General features: G+C 40.4%; 1 protein-coding gene across 5 annotated transcripts in view; it reads left to right on the plus strand.

Moving 5' to 3' along the window:
• Nucleotides 1-14,877, plus strand: part of MID1 (midline 1) — a 776,611-nt gene that overhangs the window by 648,059 nt on the left and 113,675 nt on the right. For all 5 annotated transcript variants that reach the window (XM_068269892.1, XM_068269894.1, XM_068269889.1 and 2 more), the window contains exon 4: nucleotides 8,904-9,011. In XM_068269892.1, coding sequence (XP_068125993.1) covers nucleotides 8,904-9,011 — 108 coding nt within the window. The remainder of the gene's footprint in view (nucleotides 1-8,903; nucleotides 9,012-14,877) is intronic.

A 14,877-nucleotide genomic window follows, 5' to 3' on the forward strand; every position in this document is an offset into this window, starting at 1 on the left:
TGTGGAGTACAGTTCCATGGGACATACTCTCTGAATAACCTTCGTACGACCTTGTGCATACAGCAATTTTACTGTTACAGATGCCACTGGTGAGCACATGTAGCCCAATTGGCACAACTTGGGTAACGTGCATTGCCAGTGTAGTGCACGCTATGCAAGTAGTTTAAAGTGTGTTAACAACCCGCATGTTACCTAGGTAATGTGAGTTTTGCTAATTGCTCACTATGTTAGTACCAGTAAAATTGCTGTGTGCTGCGTTTACATGGTAATTTTACAGTAGTTTAGTTATTACGCCCCTATATTTGTAGTTTTGGAAAGTGTGCAGTTTGTTCTTCTGTTCAGTTTAAAATAAAAATGTACAGCCATATCCAATTCAAAGTGAGGTAATTTTAAGGACATTAATATCAAGCGCCACCAAAAATGTAGTTTGTAAATTTAAAAGAAGTTTGGAACTCATATTAGTTTGTTGCTGTCTACTGGGTCCCTGTTGCATAGATTCCTTTGACTTGCTGTCTGTTGTGACACCCATGAGAGGGAAAGGAAGTGAGTGACAAAGACAACAAAAAAAATCTCACACAGACTTTAATTGCTATCCACTCTATAAAAATGTTGTATTCTGTGACCTTGCTGTGGTGGTTTGTACTCATATATTGTCCTTTGTGACACCTGGGAGAGCAATAAAAAGCGAGTAACATTCGCAATAAGGCCTTATTTCCATCTACATGATTTCAGACAGTTAAGGAAACCCAACGCGATCCGCAGAGACGCAGAGACACCGAGACCAGAAAGTGCATCGACTGCACTGTCTGCTGTTTCCATCCAACGCATGGTTGCATGCATTTCACTGTATTTGCATTGCAGTTCCATTCATTCATTATGAATGGAATTACAATCACACCAGGGAAAATCGTAGAGTAATGCAGTGCATTGCCCGCAGCGCTAGATGGAAATGAGGCCTAAGGTGGGCCTGCACGTGAGCTAAAAACTGTAGAGGATGGTAACTTTTCTCCCTCTGCCCAACCCTTTTCCACTCTCCACGCCTAACACTAAACTTCCACCTTGCACCTATCTGCCCGCAACGAACATCTAGCAGGGCTATATGTATGTAGCTCTTTAACTTTCTAAGTCTAAGCATGGAATTAAAAATATGCATTATCCTCATTGTATTGTACTGTATCTGTTTGTAGTGGCACTGTTGACCACCTAAAACTACACAATAAAAATATTCTTTAAAAAAAAAGTAATATGCATTATCCAGTAGGAGATTTCCCTCTTCCACCCTTTGTAAGGTTCTCTTTCTGTAGTGAATCCAGTGGGCACAAGAACAAAATATTCTGTGTATCAAGTCCTCAAAATTGTTAAGTTTGCTAAGAGGCTTATAATTACAAAGGGCATCTAAATAAATTAATTGAAAGATCCTTTTACTTTATACTGAGGTTCTTCAAAATAAATTACTGATTAGTGCTATGTCATATGGGCAGCTGAGTCTCTGTTAACTAGTTACAGCAAATACCAGCCACAACTAGGCTTCAATACAGTTTAACGGAGGTGCCAGCACTAGCAACTGTCACTAGCGACTAGTTTCTATGATTAGTGAATAGTTGCTGCTTCCAGTTGATAATAGGGACATGTAGAAGCTAGTGCTGCTAACCTTCTAATCCCCAGCTTATCATGGTCATCCTAATTAGGCTGTGCTACCTTTAGGCCTGAAACCCACTGAAAACCGCAAACGCAAAACACAACCGCTAGGGTTTTGTCTGAGCGGTTTGCAAGCGGATTCATGCGCGTTTTTGGTCGTGTTTTGCAACATTGTATTTTTTTCCCCAGCGGGTGCCTAGCGCTTTGCGTTTTTATCCTGATTAGTCCTGTGAATTATTTTTCATTTTGTTACAGTGTGCTGAACCGCAAAACGCTAGCAAAACCGCTCAGTTTAGGTTTTGCTGAGCGTTTCCGCTAGCGGTTCAATACTTTACATTGAAGCGCTAACGCTCCCAAAATGCTGCATGTCCTGCGTTTGCGTTTCTGAGAAACGCAAACGCTCCTGTGGAAGTTGCCCCATCCATTAACATTAGCCCAGCGTTTTGGCAAACTGCTAGCGTATCGCAGTGCTGCCAAAACGCTGCCAAAAGTGCTCCTGTGGGTTCCAGCCCTTAAAGTGAACCGAGCACCTTTTTAGCACTCAGGACATTTCTATAGCACATGAAAAATGCATGCCAACAATCTGTTTCATTATTAAAATAAACTTTCATTTACCTTTGTATTTTACAATCAAAGTAGTATTTTTAGCCTGTTTCAGCAGACCTGACTGTCCGCAGAGCTCTCAGGACGCTAATTCTTTTATTGAGCTAATTCCAGAAGGACTGTTTCTTCAAAGACATAGTGTGTGTCAAACAGTCCTAATTACCCACCCCCTTTGTTGAGAGAAAAGCTATTGTTTATTTATGGGTAATTAGCTCAATAAAAGAATTGGCGTCCTGAGAGCTCTGCGGACAGTCAGGTCTGCTGAAACAGGCTAAAGGCCCATACACACGTCGGATTTCCGCGAACGACGGGTCGTTTGAACGTCCCGTCGTTCGCCCGCTAAATCGGGCGTGTGTACAGACTGTCGTTCGCTTGATAAGAGTGAGTTTGAGCGATCCGCCCGGCGGATCGCTCAAACTCACTCTTATCAAGCGAACGACAGTCTGTACACACGCCCGATTTAGTGGGCGAACGACGGAACGGTCAAACGACCCGTCGTTCGCGGAAATCCGACGTGTGTATGGGCCTTAATACGGCTACTTTGATTGTAAAATACAAAGGTAAATGAAAGTTTATTTTAATAGTGAAACAGATTGTTGGCATGCATTTTTCATGTGCTATAGAAATGTCCTAAATGCTAAAAAGGTGCTCGGTTCACTTTAATTCACTGACCCTGGAACAATGGATAACCACTGGATAATCATGAGAAGTATAGGGTATGAAAAGAATATGCACACTGTCTGCAGGGGGATTACAGTATATGTTCTCTGTTTTTATGCAGGTTTTCTCTGGGCACTGTGGTAGCCTCCCACATACCAAACGACATACGGACGGTAATTGGCTCCCCCAAACAAGTTTTGCCTTCGAAGATAGTAGGGATATTAAACAACGGTAGGGATTAGATTGTAAGAAACAGTTAGGCCCAGTGCACACCGAGCGGTTTTTGGAGCGATCCGCCGGCCGCATCCGCCTGGAAAAACGCTTGGCTAATGTATTGCAATGGGATGGTGCACACCGGCGGTTTGAGGTTTTTGCCAAGCCGCAAACGCGCCTCCTGCTGCGCGTTTGCGGTTTGCTAAAAAACCTCAAACCGCCGGTGTGCACCACACATTGAAATGCAATAGCCAAGCGTTTTCACTGGCTGATGCGGCTGGTGGATCGCATACAAAATCCGCTTGGTGTGCACCTGGCCAAATATCTGCTCTCTGCTCCCAAAACCGCTAGCGTTTTGGCGATCTGCTAGCGGTTTTGGTGTGCACTGGGCCTTAGTCAGATAACTATTCTGTAAAGCACTGTGGAAGATGTAGGTGCCATATAAACATGTAATAATCATACAGCTAGCCTGGTCGGGTGTAATGGGTTCTTACTAAGGTAATGCTAAATACTTTGCATAACTAATTTGACTTAAGTTGCATATAGAAGGGCAACTACAACATTTTTTTAAAAAGTGTACCTCCATATGGTGCACAATGGGCAGGTCACATTCTTATATACTCCTTATACTGTATTTATAAACGGCATAGATTAAGAACATGCAAGTTTACTTCAAGCCAAATAATAACTTAAGCAGAGATTGCGGGATGTCACCATTCACCATTTATCTGCTCCTCAGGTTTATAATTTAGCTCCGCAATGAAAGCCCTTGACATTTGCACATGTCCATATTGTACATGTTTTGGTGAGTCTGTCTGCCATTGCTTTGTGTACATGTCCAGGAAACTGATGGTATGCCTGTTTATAGTCTTTAGCACCTTTCTGTTTTAGGTCGCTCAAGGCTTTAAAAGCACAGAGAGGACTTGGAAATATGAATGTAGACATAAACATGTCACATCACACAACCATGTCTTGATGGCTGGTTATTGCAGACTGGCAGCTGCAAGCAAGAGTTTTACACATATCTTTACTTTTAAAAGCAGAGAAATTGTTCATAACGCCATGGCAATACACAGAGTTGTCTGGCTCATTTCACATGGCTATCTACATTTTACATTTACTTTGTGAACACATGGAACAGCTCCATGATAAAGGTCTAGAGAAAAAAACATGCTACCTATACTGTACATAGTCATACACATACATTGGGAATACATACAAAAAAAAGTAGAAACGTTTAAAGTAAAGAGGGGCAAAATACGCAACATCTGTATTTGGTTATGTCAGCATTTAGGAACATTTCTGTCCCTACCCAAGTAGAGTAAGAAGAGAGGACATGCTTCCATGGTGGCACAAACACAATAAAAACTCCCACTAGTCAGCATCTTTGTTTCCTCATCTTCACCAATTAAGATTGTCTCTTTGTGATTGACCACTCTCTACGATGCTTAATTGTTATCATACATTTTTATTTATGTAGCATTGATGTATTTTCCACAGCAGTTTACAGATTATTCTGAACAATCAATACCACCTACCCTTCCACTGCAAGACTCAGTCCCATGTCCCTACCATGGTCTAGGTTGATTGAGAAACAGTCAGTTGACTTATGGTTGTGTTATTTCTTGGAGGAAAATATGCAGTCTGCATTCAGATTCTGGTTGGGATTCAAATCTGGGACTCTGACATTGCAGGGCAAAGAATGTGAACTGTTTGGTCGCCAGGCTATCCATTTAACCTCCTGGGGGATACAATTATATCACCCAGGAGGTGGCGCAGCACTATTTTTTAAAATGTTTTATTTTTTAAATCATGTAGCGAGCCCAGGGCTCGCTACATGATAGCCGCTGTGCAGCGGCACCCCCCCCCCCCCCACCCCCTCCGATCGCCTCCGGCAATCAAAGCAAACAGGAAATCCCTGTTTCGCTTCCCCCGTCGCCATGGCGACGATCGGGATGACGTCATCGACGTCAACGACTTCGTGACGTTAGAGGGAGTCCCGATCCACCCCTCAGCGCTGCCTGGCACTGATTGGCCAGGCTGCGCACGGGGTCTTGGGGGGGGGGGCGGCACGGCGGGTAGCGGCGAATCAGCGCGGAGCGGCGGCGATCAGTATATACACGCAGCTAGCAAAGTGCTAGCTGCGTGCAACAAAAAAAAAATTATGCAAATCGGCCCACCAGGGCCTTAGAAGTCCTCTGTGGCGGCTTACCCCGAGCTCAGCTCGGGATTATCCCCCAGAGGGTTAAAGGTGCTGATTGGTCCTGTAATTGCCAGGGATATTGGGTGGTCAATGTATTCTCTTTCTATGTGCATTCTACTATTGAAACATTAAATGTCCCCGAAGTCTAACATATATGTTTCTTGAAAGTATTATTGATAGTGTTTGAGCTGCCCCATAGTGATGCTGCAGAATGCTATAGTGAACAACTTTGAATGATCATGGCAGTTTTCTCCCTTTTGCTGCCCTCCAGGTGGAGCTAAATAGGTTTAACTTTTACTTGGAGAGGAAGAGGAGTAATCCGAGCTAAATAAACACTAGCCATCATGTTGATACCTAGAGCCGTGATTTGCTAAACATTTCCTTAAAGGAAATGTCCAAGCAAAATAAAAAAATGAGTTTCACTTACCTCCGGCTTCTCCCAGCCCCATGCAGCCATCCTGTGCCCTCGTAGTCACTCACTGCTGCTCCAGTCCCCTGCTGGCAGCTTGCCGACCTGGGAGGTCGGCGGGACGCATTGCGTACATTTTTACGCATTCCCGCTAGTGCAGGAACATTAACACATACATTTTTACGCGTTACTGGTTCAATGCGTAAATTTTTACGCATTGAACCAGTAATGCGTAAAAATGTATGTGTTAATGTTCCTGCACTAGCGGGAATGCGTAAAAATGTACGCAATGCGTCCCACCGACCTCCCAGGTCGGCAAGCTGTCAGCAGGAGACTGGAGCAGCAGTGAGTGACTACGAGGGCACAGGATGGCTGCATGGGGCTGGGAGAAGCCCCAGGTAAGTGAAACTCATTTTTTTATTTTGCTTGAACCTTCCCTTTAACATTTTTGGTGCATATAGTGCAGTGACTCATATCCTCTAAGGACACCTTGTCACAGCTTCTAAATATCAGATCAAAGCCAAAGGGTGTCTTTGCTCTGCATTTTTAAACACTAGAGTGTGAATGGATCCTAATGCAGGAAAGAGTATAGAGACTGTCAATTCTAGCTATCTTGTTAAAATGATTGTTGCCTAACTGGAAACCTGATCCTATGGATACAATCTGAAATTTGAGAACCCTAACTGAAACAAACAAGCTTATAAAGTAGGATAAATCATCTGTATACTTGCTCTAGGTGTCTAATTCACAAAGAAAATGGTCATCCCTCAGTTTCAACCTCCATATTTCTTTCTTGATAAGTGGCCTATTAGGTGCAGGCAAGGTTCACATTAAAATGTGCTGGTTTGCAAACAGGTTAAAACATACAAAAATACAAATAACATAATAGTGCAACAATATGATGATTCTGAATGCATGCAACCCATCTAATTACATTAACGGAACTATTTGCTAAAGGCAATTCAGGATTAGCAGTGTCATCTAGAGAAGAGTGAATTTACCCAAACTGGCATTCATCCTGGAATGGTTTTATGCCAGATGCTTGGAATGGATTGCCAATACAGAGTGGAATATTTAGTTCATCCTTTGCTGGTACTAATCTTATCTTTTAGTTGTTCAGCATGGACGCTAACTGACATACAGATACCACTAGAGGGAGCATTTAGATTTCAGGTGAACTCTGCTTTCTGGAGAATATACTACAAATTCCATGTAACTTACACATTACTTCATTGATTATCATACTGGATTTGTTTATACTGGCGACTGAAACTGTAGTTATAAACATTTCTTTACCTTGTCCCCCATTTGACTTTGCTGCACTGGGAAATGCTTGAGGATGGGCGCAGTTCAGGATGTATATACAAGCTGGAATCTGGACCTTTACATTGTAAATACTCTATGCAAGGAAACATAACTGAGATGCTTATTCACAGAAAGCTCTAAATAAATACTTTGTTGCTAATATGCGGACGGGCAACTCCTCTGCTGGAACAAAGCTGGCCACACCTTATAATTATTTAAATATCTTTTCAATTCAAGAAATGCAATCAGTTGTTTGTTTGTTTTTTGACTGATTGTAACAATTCAAAAATCTGACCAATGTACCAAACACATACAGTATGTTCAGTTTTTCCCCAAGTATGATAAAAATGATTGAAAACTCTGTACATCAAGAAACTGCCAATCTTTTCTACACCATTTAGTTCTCATATAACTTGATTAGAAAAATCCAACACTCCCGATTTTTCTTTAAGCGAATAAAAATAGGAAATTACAACAGATTTTCTGAATAAATAAAAATAAAAACACTTCTGAATTTTCTGTACAACCTTTTTTATTTATCGAATTGATGTAAAATTGGATCTTTTCATTGTATAGTGTGTGGTCATCTTTAGGATGGTCAGACATATAAAAATAAACATACACAACAAACATGTGGTGTGTGTGTACAGTGAGTGTGTATATTGGTAATTGGGTGATGTTACTCATCCTTCACTGTACAAGCTGTTGACATCCATTCAAGTAATGTTAGGTCCACAAAGTTTGGGGCTTAATGTGGATGCTGTGGCTGGTGAGGGTTAATGTTTGGCCTTCTCTGTGCCGCATGCAAAGCAAGAGTCTTTGACCATCAGGGGTAAATGTGGATCTTTCTGACAGTGAGGTGTGGGGCCTCTTGCAGGTCACCGCAAACATGTTGAGCTTTCTGACAATTAGGCGGCTCATTCCTTAAGTCCTCAGGCAATATATAGTTAATGTGTAGCTCTTTGGCAATGCTGTTCGTGAGAAAGGAATGAGAGCTGCCTTGCTACCTGTCAGTTAGTGGCTGGCAGAACTTGCAAACTAGATTTCTCTTTCTCCTCTGTTGTATTTTAAGGTATTCTGAGGCTCAGGTCTGTATAGATAGTGCATTTATTCTGATGAACTGGTGGCCATAAGATCATCTCTTAGGGACTCCCTACAAGATATTTTATTTCTCTACTTCTGACCAATTTGACATCAATAGGAATTACAATCGATAGGACACGTTTGGGCATAGATTTCTGACATACTTGATCAGAGTTGTGTAAAATGCAACACTGTGCTAAAATGAACCAGTCTAACCTTGGTTTACGGTGGGACATTGCATTGTGTTCTCTGTATAACAGGAACGCAACGCAATGGAAGGAAAAAGTCCCACCGCAAGTTATGCAACCTTTAGGTGGTATACAGTGAAGCTTACAGTCAATGGAAAGTATGCTTCACTGCCTCTGTTAGCGCACACATTATGCAGTAACGCACTGCATGCAGTGAGTTTGAATACGGTAGTGTATTGAATCCCAAAGCACTGTGAACGTTCCATAGACTTTCTATTGCATTGCGACTTTCTGCATTAAGATGCCCCCATAGTCACACCACAATGTCCCACTGTGAACCTAGGCCTCAAGCTCATGTATTAATCTTATGTGGGATTTAAGTTTAATCAAATCATTAACACATCAGTAGTTTTGTCCTGCATAGACCATATTAAAACCACTGTGTTTTGATTGAGGCTGAACTTTTTTTTTTTTTTTTTTTTTTTTTTTTGATCATTTAAACTGCAATACACTACTTGGATAGTTTATTTTAGTTGTATGACCGGTGTTGCTTTTCTCTGTTAATTTCTCTGGTAATTGAATTTAATCTTTTTCACTACAGGTAAATGCATCTCGACAAGAAGCTAAACTCATGGAGGAAAGCGATCAACTCATAGAAATTATACAACAAAGAAGACAAATTATAGGAACAAAAATTAAGGAGGGAAAGGTAAATACAAACCATTATGGGATTAGCCATTTTAATACATTGTATGGAAATATTTAATTTTGATAAATGGATAAAAAACGTGATAGGGAAATATATGCGTGTTTGTGTATGCGCAAGCTTCTGTGTGTTTCAACAGTGCACATGTAATAACTCTCTCTATTGATCCCTATTCTAACCAGTTTGTCTTATTCAATATGTTCTGCTTCAATGCTTTGTTCAACGTTTAAGATATTGACATCCTGTTAGGTACATTTTGAATGCACTTTCTGAAGGTGTCACATTAGTTTTGACAAAAATCACTACTCCATTTGTTGAATTGCTCCCCAAACCTGAGAGCAGCAGAAAGGCAAGAAACACATCAAGCTTAATTCCCTTCAAACCTGGGAGATACACCTACTTATGCTTTACATATGTTTAATTAGAAGTTCTGGTTGTGGAAGAGTCATGACCAAAAATATGTTTTTGTGAGATAGAAACAAAGCCAAGTACCTACTGATATTCACAAAAATACAAGGACTAGGGCTCAGAGCAATAGCAGCTGCTACTCTGGACTGATCAGTCAAAATTGTAAATATTCTGATAAAGTAGACAAGTTTGCCTGGTGAATGGGTAGAGAGCAGTAACTTGATAAATGTCTCCAGACAAAAACAAAACCTGGTAAAGGTTAGCACACATCCCTGGAAGTGTATTTCGTAAGTGGCGTTAAAGGTACTCTTGCTGCCAAGTTGTACATATTCTTATGGTTCATGTCTTGCTACCAGGGAGGCATTGTAGTTATCACAGCCTGCATCTGCAGCATGCCACCAACCCAAGCACTCATACAAAATACAAAACTACTATCTGCAGTAGAAATAAGAGCAAAGTATGGTACTGCATATGAAGTACACCCTCAGAGGCTTTAGTTTAACATCGCTAACCCAGTCAGGAACTACTTACAGTGGCTTCCCAGGTCCACCTACATGCCACAATATAGCACTTGTTTCTGCTTTATCTTCTGGCTGGGATTGTGGCCACATCCATGGCCTCCCTTCAAGCCAGAAGATGAAGTGATCCAAGCACTAGATATGTGGAATTCAGAAGAATCCCGTAAACCCCTGGACTGTCAAGATTGCCCACAATTGTTTTTCTATACACTTCAGTATTGCTTTAAAAGGCAGGGTGGCTAGCGCTTATTATGGTGAATGGAATTAAGGTACTTTTGACCAAACAATGTTACTGTGTTGCAATTTGAAAACCTGCTGATATTTATCTTCTAGCACGAAATGTTCCATGTCTAGGAACGTCATGCATATTAATTTTAAAGTGACCATGTGGTGGTACCATACACATGAATGCACAGTTATATCCTAAAACAATAGTTTCTTCTCTAGCAGAGTTGACAACATGAGTCTTAAAGAGAGAGAAGTGTTCGTCTAGGTGAATGCAGCAGTCAGGCTAGTCTGAACTACATTAAACTATTACTATAGTCAAATTTGATTGCACAAGTGGTTGTGTAGAGGGTTGGGGAGACTATCGGAATAAGAAACAGTGCTCTTATGAAATATTTGTTTCAGTATATAACTGGGGATCTATGTACATGGATTCACTCTAACAACATTTGGTTTGTTCCCTGCTAGTAATGTGTAGTGAAAGAGGGAATCACTCATGTGCAATGGCTTTAAACACAGGGAACATTTTTCAAGTGATCGTAATGAATAGTGTGCTTATAATTAAATTATTCTTGTTATACCGACATGTAACTGTCTGATCAGTCAGAGACATATTCTGCACACATTGGAATGTGGAATTTCAGCCAAAGCACACTAGGTTGTAATATTTGGCAATATCACATGTTTAACTAATAACAATTTGCCTTTGGTGACAATAGTCTGTATTTCCCGACAAACATGAGCACAGGACAACTTGTAAGAATCGCATTCAGATTATCCTCAGTGGCCCCATTTTGTAAATAGATGGATTGCTGAGCCATATGTAGATGGTGCTGCAACTTCTTGCTTGACAAATATAAGGTTGCTTAAGGCAGTAGAGACCATTTACATGCTGTTTATATGATCATTTTGGCCAACTACTAAGGGCTTGTACACACTGCTGTGCTTGCGGTGCATTTTTAAAATCTCATGCGTTTTTTTAATCACAAGGTCTTTTGAAAAATCGGGAAGACCTGTACACCTTTGGCAGGGCCTCCCCGCTCCCTTAGTGTGTCCTTCTTAATTTTACTACCCCTGCAATGACACCTTTCTCATGGACTAACTCGGACTTGTTTTGCCGGGTCTCTGTAAAACGCATTTTATACTCTGATAGCATGTATAACCTTGTGCTATGTTGTATAACCGTTTGCTACCTCTCTGCCTGTCACCCCTTGTTGCAATGTATGTATCCCTATTTATTGTCTAGCGCTGCGTAACATGTTAGCGCTTTATAAATACAAATAATAATAATAATACACACTGGTGCAATGTGTTTTTTTTCTATTTTCATGAAGGCTTTGCATTTTCAAAATTGCATGCGATTAAAAAATTGCATGACCGTTCGGTGCACATATCTAGGGTTCATTCAGTCTACAAAATGCATTTGCAGAATAAAAAAAACAACAATACTTTTGGATGCATTTGTTCACACACAACACACTGTACATGCATTGCATTTGCACTCAATCACCTATTTTTCCAAAGACATAACAAGATTTCTTTGCAAAGTAAGATTGCTTGCAAAGAAATCATGTACCGTTAGCCATTAAAGGTATCATCTAAACAACTTTTGTTGTCATGTCTTAGGTTTCTCTCTGACTAACAATGGACCACATACAATCATGCAAGTTTGTATTTGTGTTTGCGATTCTGTTCATGTTTCTGTAGAGTAGATGCCATAAAAATGCACAAGGCCTGTGTTTGTGCATTTATTTTTCCATTGACCATAATGGCATTTCAAAACATTTTAAAATAGCCTGTTCATGCACTAAAACAATATGCAGCACATATGTGAAAATGATACTGTGACTTCCATTGGGAAAACACATCTTTGTTAACCTCAAAAACATGCATTTTGCAAAACATCAAAAAAATTGGTAGTGGGAATGAGTCCTTTGTATAATCTCAGAAATAAGGTGGTGTTCGGAGCTTAATTTAGGATAAATGTGCAGTTTTTTTCTCACTTAGCAGATGTACCAGGTATAGACATGAGATGATGACTAGCCAAGGAACAGTCTTATGTCTTTGATTGTCCATAGACATGACTGGCCAACATCTCTGAGGAGACAAACTGAACAGGCTGCTTTACAATCGTCATTGCGCGGTTTAATAAACCATACTAGCAATGTCCTTCATACTCCTCCTTTTCTTGTCTCTACTCATCAACTTGTATATTTAGCTAAGTGTACAAGGTGACAGACTACGCTGCACAGTTTATGAGTCTCATAAACACTCTAAATAAACCTTCTCCAAGACAGTACAAAATGAATCTAGCATGTGTACAGCTGTCCACAATGTTCTGGCAGATCAATAAAAGACCAATAAACACACATTGTCTTCTTTTCTGCCACGTTCCACAGGTCACCGCTTATGCACTGGTCCCATTGTCACTCCTCCCATCTCCATAAAGCAGTGTATCTCTACAGTGCTTGTTCATTAAACTGTCACTGTAATGATTCCTAACTAAAGGCCTGTACTCATACCTGACTTAAGTCGGCTGAGGTGGCCAATAACGACTGCCTCAGCCAATAATGAGGCGTGTGTACGGCAGCCCCCATCTCATCCCTAACACCGATCCCATTGTTTGCACCTCTCCCCCGCCTGCTGCATCAGGACACACGTGTTCCGCTTATCGTCCCTCCGTTGTCCTCCACGCATAGCAACACAGCGCGTCATCAGCTACACAGCGGACGTGTGTGTGCAGCCCAGCAATGTCGCCCAAAGGAATCAGGTCCTGATCTCCGACCGGCGACATTTTTAAAGGTGTGTACGCATCATTAGTCTGAGGTCATTCTGATCTTGCCAGTGTATTCTACCAAAATCAATGATCAACCTTAACTTGGGGAAACAAGGTTTGCTGAGGTTAGAAAGTGTCTATTGATATGATTGTTTACAAAACTGATTGCTATCTTTTAGGTGAGATGTCGATAACATCAAATCTTTGAGTAGCTGTTTGCAAGACCCCTGACAACCAAGCTATTTTTCACTTTCAGACCACAATGCTTTTATTTATATTTTCTTTGCAGCAAGGAGAGACTTTATTTTGTAGTCATTTGCTTGTCTAGCTGAGCTTGCCTGGTATGTGGTATTCTATAACATCTAAAGTTAACTTTAAATGTCAAGTCTGGTAGTGCTTTTGTGAGAAAGATGCAGTCTAAGAAGAAAGGCCAATGCAGGTTTTAATGGTTCACTAAGCTGTCATGCACCTCTAATTAACTTCAAATAAAAGCACTGTCGGCCAATAACTGAAGTTTAAGTGTTTGAAGAGCAGTCTTCCAAGAGGTGAAACTGTGAGGTCTTTAATGAAAAAAATCTTTTGCTATTTTAAGGAAGTTTTCTGCTCACTGACTTGAGCTTTCAGGACATTTTGACAATCCTTATTGACACATGAAATGAAAAAGTAAAGATTGTTCTTAATAGAACCTTAAATTAAAAAAAGAGGAAATCTCCTGCTAAAGAACAAATGAAGCACAATCTAATGTACTGCAACTACAGCATATCAACATATTTTCTGCTTTACAACATCTTAATGACATTGTGTCAAATAAGTCATCCTCCAGCGGAAGCGGTAATAATGTGAATAAAAATCGGACGAACTCTCATTTCGTAGAGAAGCTTTGAAATTCTAGTGCGAGTTACAGCACCGTAGCCTAGGAATTGAACAGGATTCTTACCAAGTGTGACACTTATGGCAATAACGCACCTTTTAGGCAGAGTCGGGAGTGTTAAAGGGATCTGTTAACACATATTGCTCAGTAAGTTCCCTAGTGTTTACGTTACGTAGCATAGCGTGCATTGTGCACGTAGTGCAAACCATGTTACGTACACACTGCACACATTGCTTTCAAAAATGTGTGTTAAGCTATTAATGTAACACACATTATAATATCAATACGCACACAGGCCTCAATTCACTAAGATCATGCTGGAGATAATAAGGCAAGAGAAAACTTACCACGACATAGTGAGAGAGTTATCTTATCTCTTCATTCCTTAAAGAGAACCTGTACTGAACAAAAATATTTAAAATAAACACATGAGGTAACTTCAAATGAACATTACATAGTTACCTTGCCATCAGTTCCTCTCAGAAGCTCACCATTTTCTTCTGACAATAATCCCTTCCAGTTCTGACAATATTTTGTCAGATCTGAAATATATAAGTTGCTGTCAATAAAATATCAGTTGCTGTCAGTTATAGTGGAGAGGAAAACTGATGTACCAAGTAATGTCTATGTTTCCCTATTGCTCAAGTGGGCGATGTTACAGTTTAACTGTGTGCTGACTAGAAAGCTGTTATGGGTAATGGCCATTTTCAAAATGGAGGACGGAAAATTCCCTTGATCACAGTGAACAAATAGGACGCGGGACAGGAGAAAGACACTGAGGAGTAGACTACATGGAAGGTAAGTATGACTTGTGTATGCTTATTTTGACTTTTAATTTTCAATTCAGGTTTTTTTTAAGTTACCTCCTCTGTAGTTATTTTCACACACAGTTAAAGGGGCAGTTTAGTGAAAATTATTATTTTCCGTGAATCACATATCCGTTATTTAATATGGAGAGCAAATGTTTCTCCATAGACCTTGTGTTAAAAAAAGTAGATGATATCACTAAAGGTGGCCATACACTGGTCGATTTGCCTTGATTCGATTTGATTTGAACTTCCTGTCCAGGGG

The sequence above is a fragment of the Hyperolius riggenbachi genome, chromosome 2 (assembly GCF_040937935.1).
Source record: "Hyperolius riggenbachi isolate aHypRig1 chromosome 2, aHypRig1.pri, whole genome shotgun sequence".
NCBI lineage: Eukaryota > Metazoa > Chordata > Amphibia > Anura > Hyperoliidae > Hyperolius > Hyperolius riggenbachi.